At 36.9% G+C, this 21,793-nt stretch overlaps 2 protein-coding genes across 3 annotated transcripts in view; one reads left to right on the top strand and one right to left on the bottom strand.

Annotated features, from left to right (window-relative positions):
* LOC137062885 (zinc finger matrin-type protein 4-like) overlaps positions 1-5,890 on the top strand; it is a 47,893-nt gene extending 42,003 nt beyond the window's left edge. For both annotated transcript variants that reach the window (XM_067433826.1, XM_067433825.1), the window contains one exon: positions 5,055-5,890. In XM_067433826.1, the coding sequence (XP_067289927.1) occupies positions 5,055-5,070 (16 nt within the window). In that variant the 3' untranslated portion in view covers positions 5,071-5,890. The remainder of the gene's footprint in view (positions 1-5,054) is intronic.
* An 11,930-nt stretch (positions 5,891-17,820) lies between these two features.
* On the bottom strand, positions 17,821-18,598 carry LOC137062310 (transcriptional and immune response regulator-like). Its single transcript, XM_067433173.1, has one exon. It carries the CDS (start codon positions 18,480-18,482, stop codon positions 18,183-18,185), a length of 300 nt encoding a protein of 99 aa, XP_067289274.1. The 5' UTR covers positions 18,483-18,598; the 3' UTR covers positions 17,821-18,182.
* Positions 18,599-21,793: the final 3,195 nt, after the last annotated feature.

The raw sequence follows: 21,793 nt of genomic DNA on the forward strand, positions 1-21,793 counted from the left end.
TTAAACTGTCAGACCATGATGTCAACAAACACATACTTAGTTTCATAATACACTAATGCGTTCTTAAAATACAGACTTTTAGGACAAAATAAAAAATGTCCGATGACTGAAAAGGCCAATATGGGAAAATTGGGTATTGTTCGGCATGCTGCAAAGAGACTAATTTTGTGATTTTTGGCCAAACTGTTTAGAAGTTAAGCAACAATGGAAATTTTTCATATCTCTTGGCCACTAGGTGGCACTGCACCGAAAACGGTGCAGGTAAATTCAAGTCATGGATGTCACAACACACCAAAGCCTCGTTTCCACTAAAATTACCCGGAACAATTAGTACCAGGAACTTTTTTTACAGGAACTTTTCTCCCCCCAGACCTGCAACTGTCTGCGTTTCCACCGCGATCTAAAGTTCCGTGAAGATTATGCAAATTAGTCCGGTGATGTAGGACTGTGCGCGACTGCTCCTCCAAGTCAGTGATGGACAGTAATCATTTTTGCGCGACACTGGCCACGTTTACAAGCACACTTTTTTGTCATTCCGATTGAAAGATTTAGTGGACTGTTTACATGAGACGTTATCTAAACCGATCTGGTGTTTACATGAGACGTTATCTAAACCGATCTGGTGTTTACATGAGACGTTATCTAAACCGATCTGGTGTTTACATGAGACGTTATCTAAACCGATCTGGTGTTTACATGAGACGTTATCTAAACCGATCTGGTGTTTACATGAGATGTTATCTAAACCGATCTGGTGTTTACATGTGATGACTTTCAATCGCAATCCTTTTGTGACATGTAGTTTGTCTGCCGCATCAAAAATGTCGCCGCTGTTTTCTCCACCAGCTGGAATGTGTTAACTGTAGCCATAGCAACTCTTAACAGCCACCAGGACTAATACAGTATTACATAAGCTATTTATTTGTTGTAAAGTGTAATAATCATCTCAGGAAAAAAAATATTCTGTCAGGCGCAGTTAAAGTAAAAACTGCCTGGGGCAATATACGCTGTTCCATTATTCCAACATTATCTTCATAACTTACGAAATAAAAAGTTTACCCCTCAGAAAACCTCTCTTGTCAACATGAGCGCAGCGCGGGCTGTCACGTCATGTAAGGACGCACACTTAAAAGTAATCGATCAGGTCGTTTACATGGTGAAAAATAGACTGTAAAAAAATTAATAACGTGTATGGAAGAGATGTGCTGCTTTTGCTGGTTGTGTATAGGTTTACTAAAGAGGTTATTAACAACAACAGAAAAGAGCACTAGCATATTCAGAAAGCTTGTAAAGCTAGATTTAAAATGGCAATGTATATTATATCAGCTATTACGGACACTGAACGTGAGATGGCTGAGACGAACGCGCGCCATCAGACAGAGAGCAAGAATGATATTTACTGAACGCAGAACGAACCTCGCAAAACACTTTTAAAAATGCCGGTTGAAATAAAATGCTAAACCAATCAGCATGTTCAGCGCCCAAGTCCCGCCCTCGAAAGTTCCTGAACTTTGAAAAAGTACTACCTCGCGTGCAGGGCCGTTTGGAGGGGGAAATATTTACCCGGAACTTCATTTAGACGTTGGTTCCTGAGGTCAAAACACACAGAGTACCACCCCAAAGCTCCTGGTTGGGAAAAGTTCCTGCGGTGGAAACGCGGCTCAAGTTTGGTCAGTATACGCTAAAATGTTATATGCTAAAACAAGACATAGCCTTCTGTTCATTTTGGTGTGCTCTTCATTAAATTAGTTTGCATGTTATTCGAGAACAGTTTGAACTTGAATTCCATAAGTTTTTGTCAGCATGGTCTAAAGATGAACTGGTTTCATTTTAGTAAAAATCGGAGTAACGGCCTAGGAGGAGTTTAAAAAAGTAGATTCTGTGGAAAACTCAAAATGGCAGAAACTTTTTCATGATGGAAAATTACATCATAGGGTGCAATCAAATCGTCTTGACAAAATTTTGTTTCTAGCCCTTTAAAAGACATAAGACAAAATACAAAAGATGATATCTAGGTTTAAAAGTTATTAGCATAGACGTGAGTGCAACTTTGGACAGCTGGTGGCGCTAGAGGGGTCGAGTTAGAAACTCCAAATTTGCTATGGTTAATATTCACACTGTCCTCTATCAGTGTGCCAAACTTTCCCGCAAACACTTCTATGAGCTGTCAGACTCGGAACGGAAGAGGAGGAGGAGGAAGAAGAAGAAGAACAACAACAACACAGATTCGTTCACAAACAAAACACCTCTAATATAACTGCTACAACATTTTATTAAAGGATAGAGGAATTAAGTTATGTTACCAAACAAGTCTGGCCTCCATAGTTTACAAAATGTATAAGAATTTAAAGTGGAAATGTCATTTTAGCATCTATGCCTTTGTTTATGTCTTATACGTGATTATGGTTGGGAACGCGAGCACTCATGCACGCTTGGCTTGAAACGAAAGCTTATGCATATGTTCAGTAGGCATGTTTAGTCATGGGTGCTTAGACACTCCCTTTGAACTATTTACCTCAGTAAACGCTGCCAAACAGAGCAGGGGATTTGGTCGTTTGCCATCATGCTTTTTGTGTTCTAGTATGTTCATCTTTAAAATTACAATTCCACTAACCTTGAAAACACATTTAAACTAATCACTTGACTGAGTGCAAGGAGTCCGAAATCTGTCCGGAGGCCAGTGTCCGAATCTCTGAAACTCGGCTCAATTGAGCGTTTGCTGCCAGTTTTGTACTGAACACCGGAATTGGAAATTCAATGACGGATCAATACGAGAACAATGAGTGTCACTGCCGGGGTTCTGTTTGGGTCACTAATCACACGCCCTTTCATTCAGTGTTAATGAAATTACCAATAAAAATGTTCATTGACAAAGTGTTTTTTGAGTTCACACTAAGCACATAAAACACACTTATACGGAAACAAACTATGCAAAATTTAACTAATTTACGAGGTTTTATATGAATTTGTTAAATGTGATAGTTTGTATGTGTCATGATCCAAGCCTGTGTTCCTCTGTCACATATGGCGTTCAAGTCCTCCTTGGATGTTCGTATTTGAGGTGAGAAGTCATGTTTATGACATGTGCGTTCAAGTCTCTTTGGTCAAAGCAAGATGGCAGTATACCATTTATATACAGATAGGGGCTTAAAGAAAATCCCGAACTTCCCACTGGTATTTACGACCTCGTTCATGTGTTCAATCTGTAAATATGATCTTTATGACATGACTTGAATGCACCAATATTCCCTGTGTGCATTCCTAGACACTTGTCCACAACCTCAAACAGTCAGACTCCAAACTCAACTATGGCCAAGACCAAAGAGCTGTCAAAGGACACCAGAAACAAAATTGTTGACCTGCACCAGGAAGACTGGATCTGCAATAGGTAAGCAGCTTGGTGTGAAGAAATCAACTGTGGGTTCAATCAATCCTGCAGTGTCCCCCTCCTTAACCCAGTACATGTCAGGGCTCGTCTAAAGTTTGCTAGAGAGCATTTGGATGATCCAGAAGAGGATTGGGAGAATGTCATATGGTCAGATGAAACCAAAATAGAACTTTTTGGTAAAAACTAATCTTGTGAAAAAATCTACTTTGAAGCATGGGAGTGGAAACATCATTCTTTGGGGCTGTTTTTCTGCAAAAGGACCAGGGCGACTGATTCATATAAAGGAAAGAATAAATGGGGCCATGTATCGTGAGATTTTGAGTAAAAACCTCCTTCCATTAGCAAAGGTATTGAAGATGAATCGTGGCTGGGTATTTCAGCTTGACATTGATCCCAAACACACCGCCCGGGCAACGAAGGAGTGGCTTTGTAAGAAGCTTTTCAAGGTCCTGGAGTCTCCAGATCTCAACCCCATAGAAACTCTTTGGAGGGAGTTGAAAATCAGTGTTGCCCAGTGACAGCCCCAAAACATCACAGCTTTAGAGGAGATCGGCATGGAGGAATGAGCCAAAACTACCAGCAACAGTGTGTAAAAACCTTCTGGAGTATTGAGTCATTGAGATGAACTTTTGTTATTGACCAAATACTCATTTTCCACCATAATTTGCAAATAAATTCTTTAAAAAACAGACAATGTGATTTTCTGTTTTGGTCAGTCGTTCTGTAACGTTCGAGATGGTCAAAGAAGCAGGCAGAGATGATGATCCATGTGCAGTGTAATTTAATAGTAGAAATCCACAAGATACACAAACATAGGGTAGTCAGAACAGACCGGGAAACTTAGACTGAAAGAACACAAGCACAAGAAACAGGAAACACTTCCACATAAAAGTCCAGGAATCCACACACGGAATATGTGAGGTGCACAGGCTGGGATCATGACAATATGGAAACTTATGATTTTTGAATTAGCCATCATAAAATGTATAATGGTTAATCACCATGACTGTATTGGTTAAACTGAAGAGTTTTTGAGTTAAATGACTCACAAAACAAATCCTACACAGATTAATCAGCTACACACAAACATATTACAGTTTTCATCTCCACAAAACTATACTAAGTAAACTTCAACTAAGTAACATTCTAGTCAGAATTTCACATTGTAAATATGCTAATAAATAAAATGTAAAGATGTCACAATATTATATTACATTTGTGCAATGACTGTATTTGATTGATGCATGTTTAAATCTATATAACCTATAATATTGAAATATTTGTTTTCATGTTACACTCTCTTGTTTGCTAAAATGAAGCTGCTTTTCTACCGTCGAGCCAAACCGTTCTAAGAACGATCCAGACGTATTTCCATTTTCCGTATTTTCATTCTAAGGTAATAACAACATAATGAATGTAAGGTTTATACACCACTGAAAACATAGTCAAGTGTATTATATTGATCCTCCTAAATATTACATAACTTTAAGCAACGACTTAAGCGTTTTTAGCCAGTAAATTGGACTAAATGCATGATTAAAAAAATTACTAAATTTAAAAACAATTTTCATAAAAATAAAAATGACTAAATGCTTAAAAAAAAAAAAAAAAAACATTACCCAAAGCAAAGTCATGACAGGCACATCTGTTTTGCTTTCCCTCTCAGCTTGAAGAACAAATGAAGTTTGATGGAGCATCTCTACTTCTGAAACGGAGGATCTTTCTGTGGAAGTCAAGGCGGCATCTGCCTTCCGTTTCAGATGAATGACACCACATGACATGATATATGTTCATATTCTCTTGATCCATTGTGTTTATGACAGTGGTACGGACACTACCAGTGCAGATAGAGACATAATGGATTACTATGAACCACAGTGCATTTTGCTAAATTTGTAAATTACAAAAAAAACAAAACCTTTAATGTATATATTTAAGGCATGTAGAGCAGGCACAATGTTTGCTTTTATTTAAATGTGTGATTAAAAAACTGATTGTAATATTGTGTTTATATTTTAATTTAAATAAATGTGTAAGTACAAAAAAATATTGAAAATGTCAATCAAATATCCCATTTCTCAGTCCACTTAAGATGTATTGAAGTTTCTTGTTTTATTTTGTACATAAAGTCGGGGGGAATTGTCCTATGATATTAAAATGAGATATTTCGAAGCTGATTTTAATCAGCAGACTTGCATAAGTAATGAACCGAAGTACAGTGAAATACAGTACTTTCCAGTTCTTTCTTTCCAGTGATTTGTTCAGCAAAAGCTTTTTCTTCTCAAAATGGATAGAAAATGAACTATTTACTATCTCTTGCAGTGAAGAAAGGAACCCGGGAGATCAATATGAGGCATTATTGAGATGAAAAGAGTTATATTATGTGCTATTATGCACATGGGTCATTTTTGGGTCAGTGTTTTCTACAAAGAATCTCCATTTATGTACATTTTCTAATTAAAAGAGACAAAATAATACAATTATTACATATAACAACGTGAAAGTAACATGCTAGCATTATTTATTAAAATATGGCATCCTACAGAATAAAACAGTTCTGAGACAAATATAATTAGTAGTTTTGTTTTCTTTTGTTTTTTCCCTATAAATTTGAATGCTGTACTTATAGTGTTATAATACTAATTCACACTTATTTAGAAAGTGCCACTGTTGTTTTTGTTCTGGAATGACAGGCAAACAACAGAAGCAATGCTACTCCTATAAATCACAGCTCAGTCTCTCCCAAAGGCCTTTTCCTTATAATGTTTTTCATTCTGTAAATGATGCATGTTTGGTAAGAAGGCCCATAGGGCTTTAAAGATAAAAGGACCGATGTAAGACCTTCTTTAAAAATGAAATGGATTGCAAGTGATTCCCAGTAGACTGGCTGGATCTCAGAAGGGCCTGGAGGGCTTTCCTTTGTTCTACAGATCTGATGACTGTTCCCTGATGTACAACTAGCGACACAATCTCCATTTTTGCTGGTTTCATCATGCTATGAGGAAGTCGGTTACTTCAATATTAAAATATCAAAATGCAGTTTTGGTTAACAAAATAATCCAATCTAAACACTGTGATCCAATTTAGCAAAGATCACATAAGTGCAGTTGTGAGTTTCCATTTCTTTGGGCTCAGCTCATTATGCATCTCGGCACTACCGTGGATTGATTGTTCAAATACAAATACAATATAGATTGTGTTTAAAAGAGAAAAAACCCATGTGACAGAAGCCAACATTGTTCTTTCATTTAAATTAGCAACTGTATCATGGAGCATATTTTCTGTACCCTCGATCAAGTACAGTAATTTTGCTGATTTCAGCTCTTTTGCTCTGGCGGGGATGTACCGTAAATTGTTTCAGCGTGTTGCGGCTTTGCTCACACTGACGGTAAGTCCAACATCATCAAGCACCGACACGGAGCACAAGCTTTATGGCAAGAGGCGATTTTTCATTATAATTTTCTACCAGATAAACCCAGAGGATTGATGTTTTATATTCTTCTAGGCTGATCTGTCTTTAATTTCTTGAGATGAACTGGATGCCTCCTTCAATGTCACCATGGCAAATTGCGCTGGTAAAAACAAGCCACTAAACAGACCGTGATACTCATCTAGTGTCATTTGTTAGAAAGATCCGAGGGCACGCTTGTAAACTTGTTTATTTTGACTCATTCCCAGAAAATCCCAGAGTTCTTTGAGGGTAAAATTCTTCCATATGTTGGCAGCTGTAAGCTAGAGCTTTTCATCAGTTTGAGGGCTGTGGTTACTTTATATTCATTGGCTCGGAGTCAATTTAAAAGCTGAACTAGACTGCTAGACTCACTGAGGACTGGACTTAAACGATTTGCTCATCTGGATGGATGGAACGATGGATGGTGTTTTCATAGTTAAAGGGATAGTTCACCCAAAAATAGTTTACTCACCCATGTGTTGTTCCAAACCTCTATGATTTTTTTCTTCCATCAATACAGTTGAAGATTTAGTCAGGTTAATTGGAACAACATGAGAGTCAGTGAGTAAAAATTATTTTAAATAATTTTAATTGTGGGTGAACTATCCCTTTAATCGTAGTCATATTTGAAAATTACAATTGGACAGACAGACGAAGGGACAGACAGATAGATAGACAGATACTAACACAGACAGATAGATAGACAGATACTAACAGACAGACAGACACAGACTGATAGATAGATGATATATAGAGACAGACAGACAGACAGATATATAGAGACAGACAGACAGACAGACAGATATATAGAGACAGACAGACAGACAGATATATAGAGACAGACAGACAGACAGATAGACAGACAGACAGACAGACAGACAGACAGACAGATAGACAGACAGACAGACAGACAGACAGACAGACAGACAGACAGATAGACAGACAGACAGACAGACAGATAGACAGACAGATAGATAGACAGACAGATAGATAGACAGATAGACAGATAGATAGATAGATAGATAGATAGATAGATAGATAGATAGATAGATAGATAGATAGATAGATAGATAGATAGATAGATAGATAGATAGATAGATAAAATACAAAAGGTGCAAATCCTTTGTTGTCCAGAAGGTGGAGGCATCTGCATATTTTTGTACAAAATGACCTTGCTTTAGGGTCAACCCTGCTAGAGGAGCCAGTTTTTTACTTAACTGTACTACTAATATCTTATAAATGATCATGAGCATCAAAACAGATATTTTTAAATGCTTTAAGAGGACTGAACATAGTCCAACTTCAGCTGTATATTATAAAACACATATCTAACCATCAACTGATCAATTATAAAAGGTGAAAATTTAAATTTAAAGGTGTAACTAGACAAATATAACACGCTGATCACAGCAAAAAAAATAAAAAAGCTACCAAATGAGCTCGCAGTGAATGTCTTTAGACTGAACCATAATCAGCAGAGTGCACGAGACAGTTTCCAGTGTTTATCACGGCCTGTTGTGACCTATAGAGAGCCACACTGGGAGTAAACACAAGGGAGGGACACTTTCACCATGAGACGCCTCGTTCAAGAAGCTCTAAATCTATTGCAGTTTAAATGAAAACATTGACAATGAAAACAGTGTGGGGAAAATAGAGGTTGTGTATTTTCTAAAGGATACCGGGTAACACATCCCAATCTATGAAACCTAAATATATTATTCTCACATTACTATTTTCCATGAAAGCAGAACTCCATCAGCCAGGATTAAAAGTATGAATAATATTCCCACAAGGTCTCTCTCTGGAGCATTTTTCCATCTTTTACTGAAAGACGTCCACATTTGGTCTGACATTTGATTTCCGAGGAGGAATTTAGCCCTCATGGGCATTCAAGGAGAGGCTGACATCATGAAAGGATCAACTGTATAATATTTCTGTAATATGCTTGCTTTCATCTTCATAGTTCATTGACAGACTTTTGGCAGTTTATAAAAGTATATAAGTTTATCTTTTAATATTGTGTTGTTACTAGTCAGTTTAAATGTATTGGTCACACTTTTATATTATGTGTCTTTAATGTCCTTACATGAAAATTATTACATTTATAAGAATCATCATCATTAGGTACAATACTTATTTAGTTTTATTGTGTATTGTAAAACCCTTGCTGCTATTGAGGTGAAAAACAGAAAACAGAACTACTAATTATATTTGTGTCAGAATTGTTTTATTCTGTAGGATGCCATATTTTAATAAATAATGCTAGCATGTTACTTTCACGTTGTTATAAATCATTATAATGCTTGTCTATGGGGCACAGAGTAAGTAAAATTAAATCGATAGTTAATACCACTAACAAGGCGGCTCAAAATAGCCTCACACTAACACTGTAGCATAAGGGTCCCTATATGCAAACCGAAACATTGAGAACTTTGTAAGTGTACAAACAGTTTAATAAGAAGATACATTATAAAGACAGTCCATTACCGTTTTACGCAGGCGCCATCTTGGAAAACAGTCTCGAAGAGTCATTTTTTATCGGAGTTGTCCTTTAAGAGTGGGTTAAGGTATAAGGGAAAGGACATCAGAGTAATTACATGCAGGTATTTTTAAATATAAGTACAATGTAAAAAAAACAACATGTATGTAGACAATACACCGATCAGGCATAACATTATGACAGGTGAAGAACACTGATTATCTCTATCACAGCACCTGTTAGTGGGTGGGCTATATTAGGCAGCAAGTGAACATTTTGTCATCAAAGTTGATGTGTTAGAAGCAGGAAAAATGGGCAAGTGTAAGGATTTGAGCGAGTTTGACAAGGGCCGAATTATGATGGCCAGACGAGAGTCAGAGCATCTCCAAAACTGCAGCTCATGTGGGGTGTTCCCAGTCTACATTGGTCAGTATCAAAAGTGGTCCAAGGAAGGAACAGTGGTGAACTAGCGACAGGGTCATGGGCGGCCAAGGCTCATTGATGCACGTGAGGAAGTGTGTGTGTCACTTACCTGGGGAACACATGGCACCTGGATGCACAGAGAAGAAGGCAAGCCGACGGAGGCAGCGTCATGTGTTGGGCAATGTTCTGCTTGGAAACCTTGGGTCCTGCTCTCCATGTGGATATAACTTTTACACATACCACATATCTAAGCATTGTTGCAGACCATGTACACCCTTTCATGGAAACGGTATTCCCTGGTGGCTGTGGCCTCTTTCAGCAGGATATTGTGCCCCGCCACAAAGCAAAACGGTTCAGGAATGGTTTGAGGAGCCTAACAACGACTTTGATGTGTTGACTTGACCTCCAAATTCCCCAGTTCTCAATCCAATCGATCATCTGTGGAATGTGCTGAACAAACAAGTCCGATTCATGTAGGGGCCACCTCACAATTTACAGGACTTAAAGGATATGCTGGTAACATCTTGGTGCCAGTTACCACAGCACACCTTCAGGGGTCTAGTGGAGTCCATTCCTCAACGGGTCAGGGCTGTTTTGGCAACACAAGGGGGACCAACACAATATTAGAAAGGTCATAATGTTATGCCTGATTGGTGTATGTGCATTGGATCAAATTATTAAAAGTTAGTACATAGAAGTTAAAGACACTTTATAAAATATATACATATGGGAAAAATGAATTTGACTGCAAAGGACTGTGGGGAGTGTTTGTTTCCTTGTATTTACTGTAGATGCTCCGGAAGGGTCACTGTCCAGGGTGACTCACACTGACAAGCAGCACTGCCTACAGATCGAAAGATGACTATGACACAACTCTTGGCTGAACTTTATGTTCCTCTCTCTAATATATCCACAACTGGTTTAATCTGGAAACTATAGGATTGTTTCCAGCAAGCAACAAGAAAATACCCACCAAAATAGCATCAACATGATATAAATATAAATACTACAACATTAATAAATTAGATTAATACATTATATGAATAACAATAATAAACAACTTTGTTTCTATATATAATAATGTATTATTAAATACAAATACAGAAGGAGCCTTAAACTTATCCTGCATTTGTGTTCAGGAGCAGGACCTTCACCTTGTTTTTCGGAAAAATTGTTTGCTTATTTACTGTTGTTCATTTATTATTTTTTAATAATTGAAACCCTAGACTTAAATATTTGTATTAATTAAATACATATTTGGACTCTGATGTCTCCCTTTTCAATAAACAATGACAAATGGGGGCTCATCTGGGATTATACATACATACATATTATATATATATATATATATATATATATATATATATATATATATATATATATATATATATATATATATATATATATATACACACACACACACACACACACACACACACACACACACACACACACAGGTCCTTCTCAAAAAATTAGCATATTGTGATAAAGTTCATTATATTCCATAATGTAATGATAAAAATTAAACTTTCATATATTTTAGATTCATTGCACACCAACTGAAATATTTCAGGTCTTTTGTTGTTTCAATACTGATGATTTTGGCATACAGCTCATGAAAACCCCAAATTCCTGTTAGCATGTTAAAAATTAGCATATCATGAAAAGGTTCTCTAAACGAGCTATTAACCTAATCATCTGAATCAACTGATTAACTCTAAACACCTGCAAAAGATTCCTGAGGCTTTTAAAAACTCCCAGCCTGGTTCATTACTCAAAACCGCAATCATGGGTAAGTCTGCCGACCTGACTGCTGTCCAGAAGGCCATCATTGATACCCTTAAGCGAGAGGGTAAGACACAGAAAGAAATTTCTGAACGAATAGGCTGTTCCCAGAGTGCTGTATCAAGGCACCTCAGTGGGAAGTCTGTGGGAAGGAAAAAGTGTGGCAAAAAACGCTGCACAACGAGAAGAGGTGACCGGACACTGAGGAAGATTGTGGAGAAGGACCGATTCCAGACCTTGGGGGACCTGCGGAAGCAGTGGACTGAGTCTGGAGTAGAAACATCCAGAGCCACCGTGCACAGGCGTGTGCAGGAAATGGGCTACAGGTGCCGCATTCCCCAGGTCAAGACACTTTGGGCTACAGAGAAGCAGCAAAGTACTTTTTTCGGATGAAAGCAACAAAAAGTCCGATAAAGTCAAGGTAGAAGAATGGGGAGAAGCCGATAGTGATCCAAAAGCAACGGGAGAAAACATTTAAACAACGTGATTCAGATTTCACTTTCCACAACTACTAGAAGACCTACAGCTGTCAGACAGGTTGCTTACGTCACATCTACGTCATCAAGCTCAGTCTGAGCCTGCGCAGTTCGCTCAGCCATCAGGAAGTGAGTGCTTCTAATTGACTTCATTTTCCGCCGTTGAAGTCTATGGGATCGCTCTGTCCATTTCTTTTACTGCCTATGAAAACGGCCTGATGATTTCCTTGTTCTATGAAGTCCCTCCTTCAGAAATACGTAACGAGTTCTGATTGGGCCAGCGCTTCCCGTGTTGTGATTGGACAGCAGCTTAGCGCACTTTGCCTGGAACGGTCCCGCCTCTTACCATAATGGGGTGATGCAAGCGCTGAATGCGCGCTCTTCTCCACGTGAGAGGGCAACAAGACAACGGCCCCTTTTTTTGCGTTTTCTTGTGGGCGGAGGGTTAGTCAACAAACGGTTCTAGTGACGTCATCACAGCAGGAAGTGTACGGATGTAGTCCAAACTGGCCATTCACTGTAGGCTTTGAAAGGGAACTTCTGTTAAATAAAATATCTCGCTTGAACCGTGAGCTTTATAATTTTACAGGTATTATTTATGCTCTAACAGCAACATTACACACTAACTAAAGTTTGAAAGATGGGATCGCGAAGAATAGGACCTTTAAATCATAGCACCGCCAAGTGGCCAGTCCCACAGTCTTTTTTATGCTAAATCACAACATTGAACAAACCATAAGGTGAAACCTAGCATGTTTGGAATCATTGGGCTCAGCAAGAATTTAGGAATCTAGGGATATGGCTCATTGAAAAATAAGTTCAAATCCAAAGTTATAAGCATGTAAATATTTAATTTTACCACTAAACCACTTTTACCACTTTACTGAGTTTCGTAAAATAAAACAGCATTTTGCTACAAAATTCAAATGGTCGACGGCCAAAAAAACTGGATATACAATTGAGCATAGCTAACCACTTTCCATGATTTTTGGGCAAACAGTTATAAGCAAAAATAGCATCCGTACCAGTAGGTGGTGCTGCGCCGAAACGCAGCATGTAGCCTCATGCTTTTAATGAACTGTATCAAGTTTGGTCAAAATATAAACCGTTGCAGAGATACAGCCTTATGTCTATTTTCTCACACTCGATACGTAAAATTTGTTTGTGCGTGAACATATGGTTCAATCGAATCACCTTGAGTCAAGAAATCAGAAACAAAAATGTCCAGCCCTTATGGTTCAAAAGTCATTAGCACAAACGTAAGGCGAACTTTGAGCAATTTGTGAAGCTAGAAAGATTGAGTTAGAGACTACAAATTTGCTATGATGACAGAATGTCCTCTATTAGTGTGCCAAACAGCAATTTGAGTAAAACTAAATGAGACAGTTGGATTAAGGGTAATGTGATTCTCTGATTGACTGTAAATAAACTGCCATTGTTGTGACAATACCTCTAGAGAAAAAGAAAAATCTGAGCTTTAAATTTCATCGAGTCAGCCCTTCAGTAAACAATATGTTTTGTCCTTAAACAGTTATGGTAAAGAGTTTTGCATTAGTGTCATAAAATAAAGCATGCTTGTGATGTGAGAAAGGTCTTTTCACTGTATACCAAAAGACTTCTTAAACAAGCTAATATAGGTCATCTGATATTTAACCCTTTGCAAAACAACTTTGCATTTTAAACTGGATTCAACTAGAAGAAACTGACTCTTGGTGATAGCAGCAACGGCCAGCTCAGACTGTCAACATCAGAAAACACCCTTATCTCCGCGAACAGACACGGTTAGTTCCATGACATCTGCTGTGACTCTGCTGATTTAGCGTGAATGATTGGCAAAAAAGATTTAGCATCAAAAATTTGACTCACCATAATACAATATTATATCTTAGGCCTACAAATTGTTAATATTTAATGTGGATTTAATCAGTGGTTCAGAATCATACTTTCTTTTTATAAAGTATTTTATGAGCACGTGATGATTTGACTGTGGGGCAATCTGAAAGTTATCTTTAAAGGGATAGTTCACCCAAAAATACAAATTCAGATTTATAACTCCAACCGTCACAGTCTGTCAGTCGTATAATGCATGTGAATGGTAGCAAAATCTACCAGAGTACAAAAAAAATGCACAGAGAAATCCATATTTAACCCTGCGGCTCGTGACGACACACTGATGTCTTAAGACACGAAACGATCAGATTGTGTGAGAAACCGAACAGTATTTATAGTTTTTTTACATCTAATACACCACTATTTCTGTATTACGTGGCCCGCACGATCGGTGGATACAAGCGTGAACCGCGCACACCACACACACACGCACGCCCAGATCAAGAAAGGAATATTATTTCACTACTTGAGATTCACTGGCCTGCCAACGGGCTTACGTTTTGGTAACTCGTCTGGAAAACACACAGCCCTGGGACTACCATTACATATAGAAAAGATGTTTTACTCACATAATTTTGTTGCACCATTCCTGTTAGATCCAATATAGAAGGCACAGCATTGTGTTTTAATCTCAATATTTCTGCAAATCCAGCACGACCTGAGACTTGTTTACAACATTTCTTCAGTTAAATGAAGCGAACACGCATACACGTCTTCCCCACGTGAGCTGGAACTTCATTAAAAATAAATGAAGTATTACATATTCCTAATATTAGGATCCTAAGGAAGCTTATGCAGCAACTGTGTTCTTCCACAATATCTTGCCATCTTCCTTGGCAAGTTTATGCTACTGGTTAGCGATCCGAAAAGCTCCATGAGTCACGAGTGGGCGGGGCTACTGAATTACATGTGCTTATTATTCTGTTAAGCTCAAGGGCAAGTTGATTTCTTAATTCATCACCCCTTTAAGCTTCCAAAGGCATGAACAGAAAAACACGCCAGACTGAACGCGCTGTGAATGTATGCCGAGATTACCTCAGCTCTCATCACGAGAGCTCATTCAGCTCATTCATCACGATGAATGTAATCCGACTCCTGCTATGTTAGTGCTGTGACACTTGCTCGGCGACTCACTCATTATATTGAACAGACACGTTCAGTTTTTATTGCAGTGTCTGCTTTCTAACTGAAGTGATTTTATGAAAATGAACACGGTGGGCAAGTAATCCAGTGATCCAGTAGCGGTGGCTTTGGGAGTGGCCTCGTAGGGCAGCGAAGCAAGTGTATTCTGGGAGTTGTCTTTCATCCCCATGAGACAAAAATAAAATATCTTTTCTCAGTCTAGAAGGCAAAAAAAATCAAAAATAATTTAACTTTTGTAAGGCCGTCCCAATGGAGGCTAACTATTGGTGGGTGAAGGTCGCTGCGCGTTCAGTGTTTTCAGCTGGGAAAAAGGATTTTATTACAATTCCTCTTTATCTGACTCCATTTGATCATAATTCAGAATTTAGTTTTATGCCAGTTGTGTATTTGGTGATTTCTATTTAATAGTTTAATCACACATTTCATTATTCTGTTTAACGCTTTGTTGAAATTATACCCGTTCATAACCTGAATAATTCCAGAGCAAGTTAGAATCAATCAAAGTGTAACAATTTATTAACAGTCAGATAAATGTATAATGCCAATTACATAATCAATTCAAACGTAGCCTTATCCATACATAACAATAAATACTCTGAAGGAAAGAATGAAATGTGTACCTGACTTCTGAAAATTACATAATCCTGGGTTATCTTAAGATACTCAGCATTACGGGCTGACCTGATTACAGTATCAAGCGCTGATCTCTTTGTAACATTCAGACCAAGACTGTAACTCTTTCAAATGGAAATGTATGTTAACAATGGAAATTTAAATGTAATCACTTGTCTCATAAACCTGGTTTGACAAAAGACCAAATGGCTGAAAGTCACACCCACCATACTAAGGCAAGACTACTCTTAAAGCTACACTGTGTAACTTTTTTAGTTTATTCTTAGCTAAAAACACTGAGTTCTTTTAAAAATATATGTTCTCATTAATGTATATTTACTTCTTTCAAGTAATAAAGTATTCTCGTAAGTTTATAATATGCCATTGAAAATACATACGGGTGAGGGGTTCGAATGCCGGTCGCCATGTTGCTCCTCCATAATCTCCTTACTTTGACAGGGGTAAAAATTCTGCAAAAAACAATGGGTTGTATTTCCACAGCTTTTTTTTTTTTTTTTTAAATCTTCCTGGTTTGCTGACATTTGTTATGACATCCGCTTCAAACATTACAATGCTCATGATAACTTTCATTAAATTACTCTTCAACAGTAATGCCATAGAAATACTACATAGCTACTGCAAAAACTAAAGTTCAAGTGAAAAATTGTAAAGATGGCTGCGGGATTGGATCTCTGGCGCATAAGTCCACAACAATTAATTTTTTTTTTTACATTTACAGCGTTAGTGTGTGTGTGTGTACCTGAGCGTTATTGTAACTTAATTTCATGTGCTTTCGGTATATGGAAGGCCAACAGGGCCAAAACATGTGAAAGTGACAATTAGTAGGCTATTTAGCGTTTATTATTTCTAAATGCTCCTGTCATCTCCTGTGTTCAGACTTGGTCTGAAAGCCAAAGTATACTTCACTTTTTACTCATACGTAGGCTACTGTACTCGCACCACAGGATTTTCGTTATCGCGTGTACATGACAATGCGGTGGGGGAAAACAGTCAAAGGAAAACTTAGAAAGTACCCTCATTTATACAACTCTAGCATGAAAATATATTAACATTGGTTGTAACTCGTGGCGAGAGCTTGCTCAAAACTGTGTGCCGAACGCCTGTGTATTAAGGGCTGCACCGACTAATCGACTTTAATGCTCTGCCATGACGCTTTAACCTTGACGTCGACTAGTTGCTGGCCTATAGAGAGCTCTCCACAAGTTATGTTTGATTATGCCATCTGGATGCTCAAAATTGATCGGGAGAATGCTTATTGTACACGTTAATCACCGCAGCACCTCACACAAAATTATGCAGTATATTTATATACATTTCTTGATAAACTCACAGCTGCACTATTAGTAGAGAGATGCTGGCAGGTAGAATTCATTCACACGAATCACTCACTAATATACTTGTAATTTTTATTGTGCTACTTTATCTTTATCTTATTCAGAAGGAGCAGAAACCTGTGAGAAATATAACGACAATAAGACAAAAAATGGATACAAAAGCTGTTATGTAGGACCAAATCTGTCTGTGCACAAGAAAATCCGTGTTCGAGTCTCAGCTCAAGGTTCAGGCTTGTTGTTATATTTGTTCATTAATGACGTCATCAGCGACGTTGACTTTCATTACATAAATTTCCACTTAAAAAAATATTAATTCTTTCAACCCCTACTGTGCATGCATGCGATTAAAATAAGTATATTTGGCAAAGCTTTGCATTCGTATGGCATATGAAGTATAGCTTACTTTCGGATTAAGTTGTGTTTGATGTTTGCTACATTCAGGCGGTTACTTTCTTGGAGAATGTAATTACTGGATTTTTCCTTCAAGATTTCAGAACAACGGTAATGCGATCGCAGCTTATAATCTTAAAACTCAATTCTTGGTGAGATATTTTCTTTCTTTCAAGAATTGATTATAGTAGGCTAATTAATAGGCTAGTTCTCCTAATTAGAATCTAATTGTGCCATTTGTTGTACCGTTTTAACATGCAGTTAGGCTAATGCAAAAATACAGCCATTTTATCAATGCTGAATTTAACAGGTGGAGCAGAACACATTCACTGAAGTAGGCTAAATACTTGTTTTAGAAATATAAATATTTGACAAATTTATCTGACAGTGTTAAGAAATCCCACATTTTAGAAAAATGAACAGCCTACTCATATTATCAAAACACTTTTATTAAAAATAACAATGATAAAAAATTAAGAAGACTGTAACATTGCAATAGATATTGCTGATACTGACACCTCTTCATAATCAAATTTCGCCGGTGCATCAGTCCATATTTCAGAAGTTCAGATGGTGTGTCAAGAAGCATCAACACGTCACTCAGGCTCAAACTTCGTTGCTCTAGTCTGGATCAGTTCTGTTTTGCAAGCACATCAAAATGACTCTGGTAGGAGGACCCCATCATAAGTTCAGAAAGTCTTGAAAAACACCAGCCTCCAGCATAGGTTGAGCCGAGCGATTGCTTTTTATCTGTGCACAAATCTGCACAACTTCCCGACGAAAACTTGCCTCAACGAAAGTTCAGCGACTGCCGCGTCAGTCCAGTAATAATCATAAATTTGTCTTTCTTGTCCTGCTGAAGAGCCATAAGCGCTTTGGAGATGCCCTCGGGATCCTGGTACAGCGTGAGGATGCTCCTGGCTCTCTCCACCGCCTTCAGGTCTCCTGCTTTCTCGAAGAGTTTCACCAGCACGTCCTGGTTGATGTTCTCAAAGATGTTCGGCGACGCTTTTTTGCGGTGCGCCGTGTCGAATTTGACTCCGCTGGCGGGGCTGACGCGATGCGAGTCTGAAGATGAGTATGAAGACATGGCGTTAGAAAAGGCCGTTTTCGAGACGTCCTGTGTCTGTTAGAGGCGGTTGCGCTCTGAGTGACTCCAGCATTGGAGATAAGCCGGTTTTATAAGGGACTGACTGACTGACAGAGCGAGAATTCCCTTTTGAGGTGACGTCAAATAAATGGTTAGTGAACGCCCAACTTTAACCGTTCTCAGCAGGATGCGCCGAGGGAAACCGATCTGACGCAAAGATAAACTTTATTAATTAAGTAGTAACTTACTCACTGTAAACGAAATCTCTCGGTTCATTTAAGTTCAACTTTATAGACGTAGCTAAATCAACTTATGATATAGGAAGCAATGGGTTATACTGTAACTACAACTCCATTTTACATGCCATGCATTCATTTTTCAAGTTTTTTTTTTTGCAATAATTTACAATGCCTATTAACATCTTAGCTATATATATATATATATATATATATATATATATATATATATATATATATATATATATATATATGTGTGTGTGTGTGTGTGTGTGTGTGTGTGTGTGTGTGTGTGTGTGTGTGTGTGTGTGTGTGTGTATGTATGTGTGTATGTATGTATGTATGTATGTATGTATGTATATATATACACATACATACGCACAGTAAAAAAAAAAAGTCTCCAATTGAAATTTTTTTAGTGACTGATCACATCTAAATTTTTCAGTTGGCCGAATTGATGCAATTGATGTGAATTTAGATGTGATCAGTTACTAGAAAATGTTCAATTTGAAACTTATAAAATGTATATATATACATACATACATACACATATACATATACATATACATATATATACATACGCCATTCTTTGTTTTTTAATAACGTGAAGTGCATTAATTGTTACATTATGTCAAAGCTATGTAGTCAAATTAAATCATAATTTTAAATTAAAATAAAGTAAAAATAAAAACAATCAAAATAAAACACTTACTAAACATGTCATGTGACTATTAACAAAACATCTGAGAACCTTGAACACAATTTTATTTTTATTAATGATTACTTTTTATCATTCACACAATTGAACTTAAAACCACAGGGTGTGCTTCAAGCAAATATATTTGGTTAAATAGGTTCCACTGACAAAATTTGGGGAACTGCATGCAAGTATGAAATGATGTGCATGTTTGAGAGGCAAATACATTCAAAGACAGTAATACATGGCTAAATGCCTCACTGAGTGATAATTCAAAATATAATTTGTGTGTTCATCACATCGGGAGCTGATTAGATATGCAATGTTGCAAAGTTAAGTTATTGACGAGTGGCTGATCTGTGTGTGCATTTCCACAAACCTGCAGACCTTCTGAATGTATAAAAAGCAGGGGGGCTTTTTTTTTTAGAAAGCATAATTGAACTTGTTAAAAATGATAAGGAGAATTAATGAATAATGAATAATTTACTGTCATTGTATATGTAATAATCAATAAAAAGCAGCTGTATTTGATTACAAGCGTTTAAAAAAATTCTCTATATAAATTATTATATTATTAAATATTATATAGGCTACCTTTTGTTTCCAGTTCAATAAAAAAGAAAGAATAATAGTAAAAGTGTAAACTGTAAAAGATGAATTATAATTATGTGATTGGAGGTTATGGAATGCTTTAAAGAACCGGCATAACTCAGTTTGGGTGTTTTCTTGCTTTACAGAAGTTGTAAGTTTCTCCAGTGTATTTTGTCATACTATTTATTTTATTGATGATTAGGGGGACACAAAGGGTGAGACCACTTGCTTAGTTCAGATGATTTCATCTGTACACGTTTAACATTTAAAAGTTTTATATCACCTGGGAAGTACTTGCATGTCATTTTCATAAAGTTTGGTGGTGAATGCTAAGTGTTATTTAAAATTTCAGCAAAAATGTTAAATATTTTAGCACTTGTCTTCCTCCTGTAGGACATTACGTAGCAAACAAGCGGTTTCATTGGAAGAAAGCTACTGCTCATCTCATCAGTGATGCTGGTTTGGGAATAAAGAACAACATGCAACTGTCTTATTTTATGAGATAATGTTCAGAAATAAGCACTGATTGTTCTTTCCGCATGACCGTATATTTGCCTCATGCATGCATTATAGTGCATGTGCCACGAAAAGAGCCATGTGAGCCTGAAGAAAGGCTTGAATTTAGGACACTATAAAAAGTGTTTTTTAAAATACTTTTTTTTTTACACAAAACAAACAAAAATTAAATAAAAATACAATAAGCTGCTAATTATAAGTAAAAAATGCTATAATTATAATTAACAATTACAGAGTATATTAATGTTACTTAAAAAAGATACACTTGTATAGTAAAAATACTGCTAAATTTATGAGTAAAATGACAACGTACAGTCACCAAAATAACCCTAACCCTTAATTGCATTGTTACTGTATTATTGTAATTTCCAATAATTCCACATTTTTGAGAATTGACGACTTTTATTTTTGTAAGCATATTGGGTTATGTATTTCATTTGTGATGACGCAGAGAAACATGCTAAATTGTGCTGTTTTCATAATTTATCTCATTTTTTATGTGGTTCAGATACAATATTATTTTGAGTTTCTATTTATAAACCAATTTCCTTCATTGTATCAACTTTTTTTATTTCAATAAACTCAATTCAAGGCAATCAGGTAACCAAGCCTTCTTAAATTGAAACAACAATATTTTTTTAACAGTGTAGTTATATTAATTTTAGTTTTAGAGGATTAAAATGACAGAATTGTATTAAAATGCACTAGCCTCAAGGAAGTCTAAAATTGCCTTTTTGAAAATAAAATAAAAAATATTAATTCTTTGTTTGTTTTCAGTGACTACAATAAAAACAAAAGTGAATCATTGCACAAGATTATTCCAGTCATAAATTACACTATACGGGTGGGTAAAACAAAACAAAAAACAAAAACAGCCTATTCCTTCTAAAAAAACATGAAAAACAGACTGTACTTTATTATCAATTTAGCTCCCACAAGCCATTAGTCATATCTCTATCATGGGAAAGGAAAGGGTCTACTATAAATACATGTATATTTAAATGGCTAATATGTGCTCTTACGCTGATATGCAATATTTCTGAGGAAACAGAACACATTAAGCTATTTTTATGATAGCCTATGTGGAGCTATCGTCAGAGGGGAACAGCTGGGAACAGCTGGGAACACTATCTGGGATCGTAGGCGGTCATTATTGGGCTCCAGTAGTGTAACATCCGGCACTGGAATGCACTTGCAAACTCAGATTTATACTCAAAGCAAAGTAACACCATTAAAATTACCTAAATGCTCTCGCTCCTTCAATGGAAGGA

This window comes from Pseudorasbora parva, chromosome 23 (genome assembly GCF_024679245.1).
Source record: "Pseudorasbora parva isolate DD20220531a chromosome 23, ASM2467924v1, whole genome shotgun sequence".
NCBI lineage: Eukaryota > Metazoa > Chordata > Actinopteri > Cypriniformes > Gobionidae > Pseudorasbora > Pseudorasbora parva.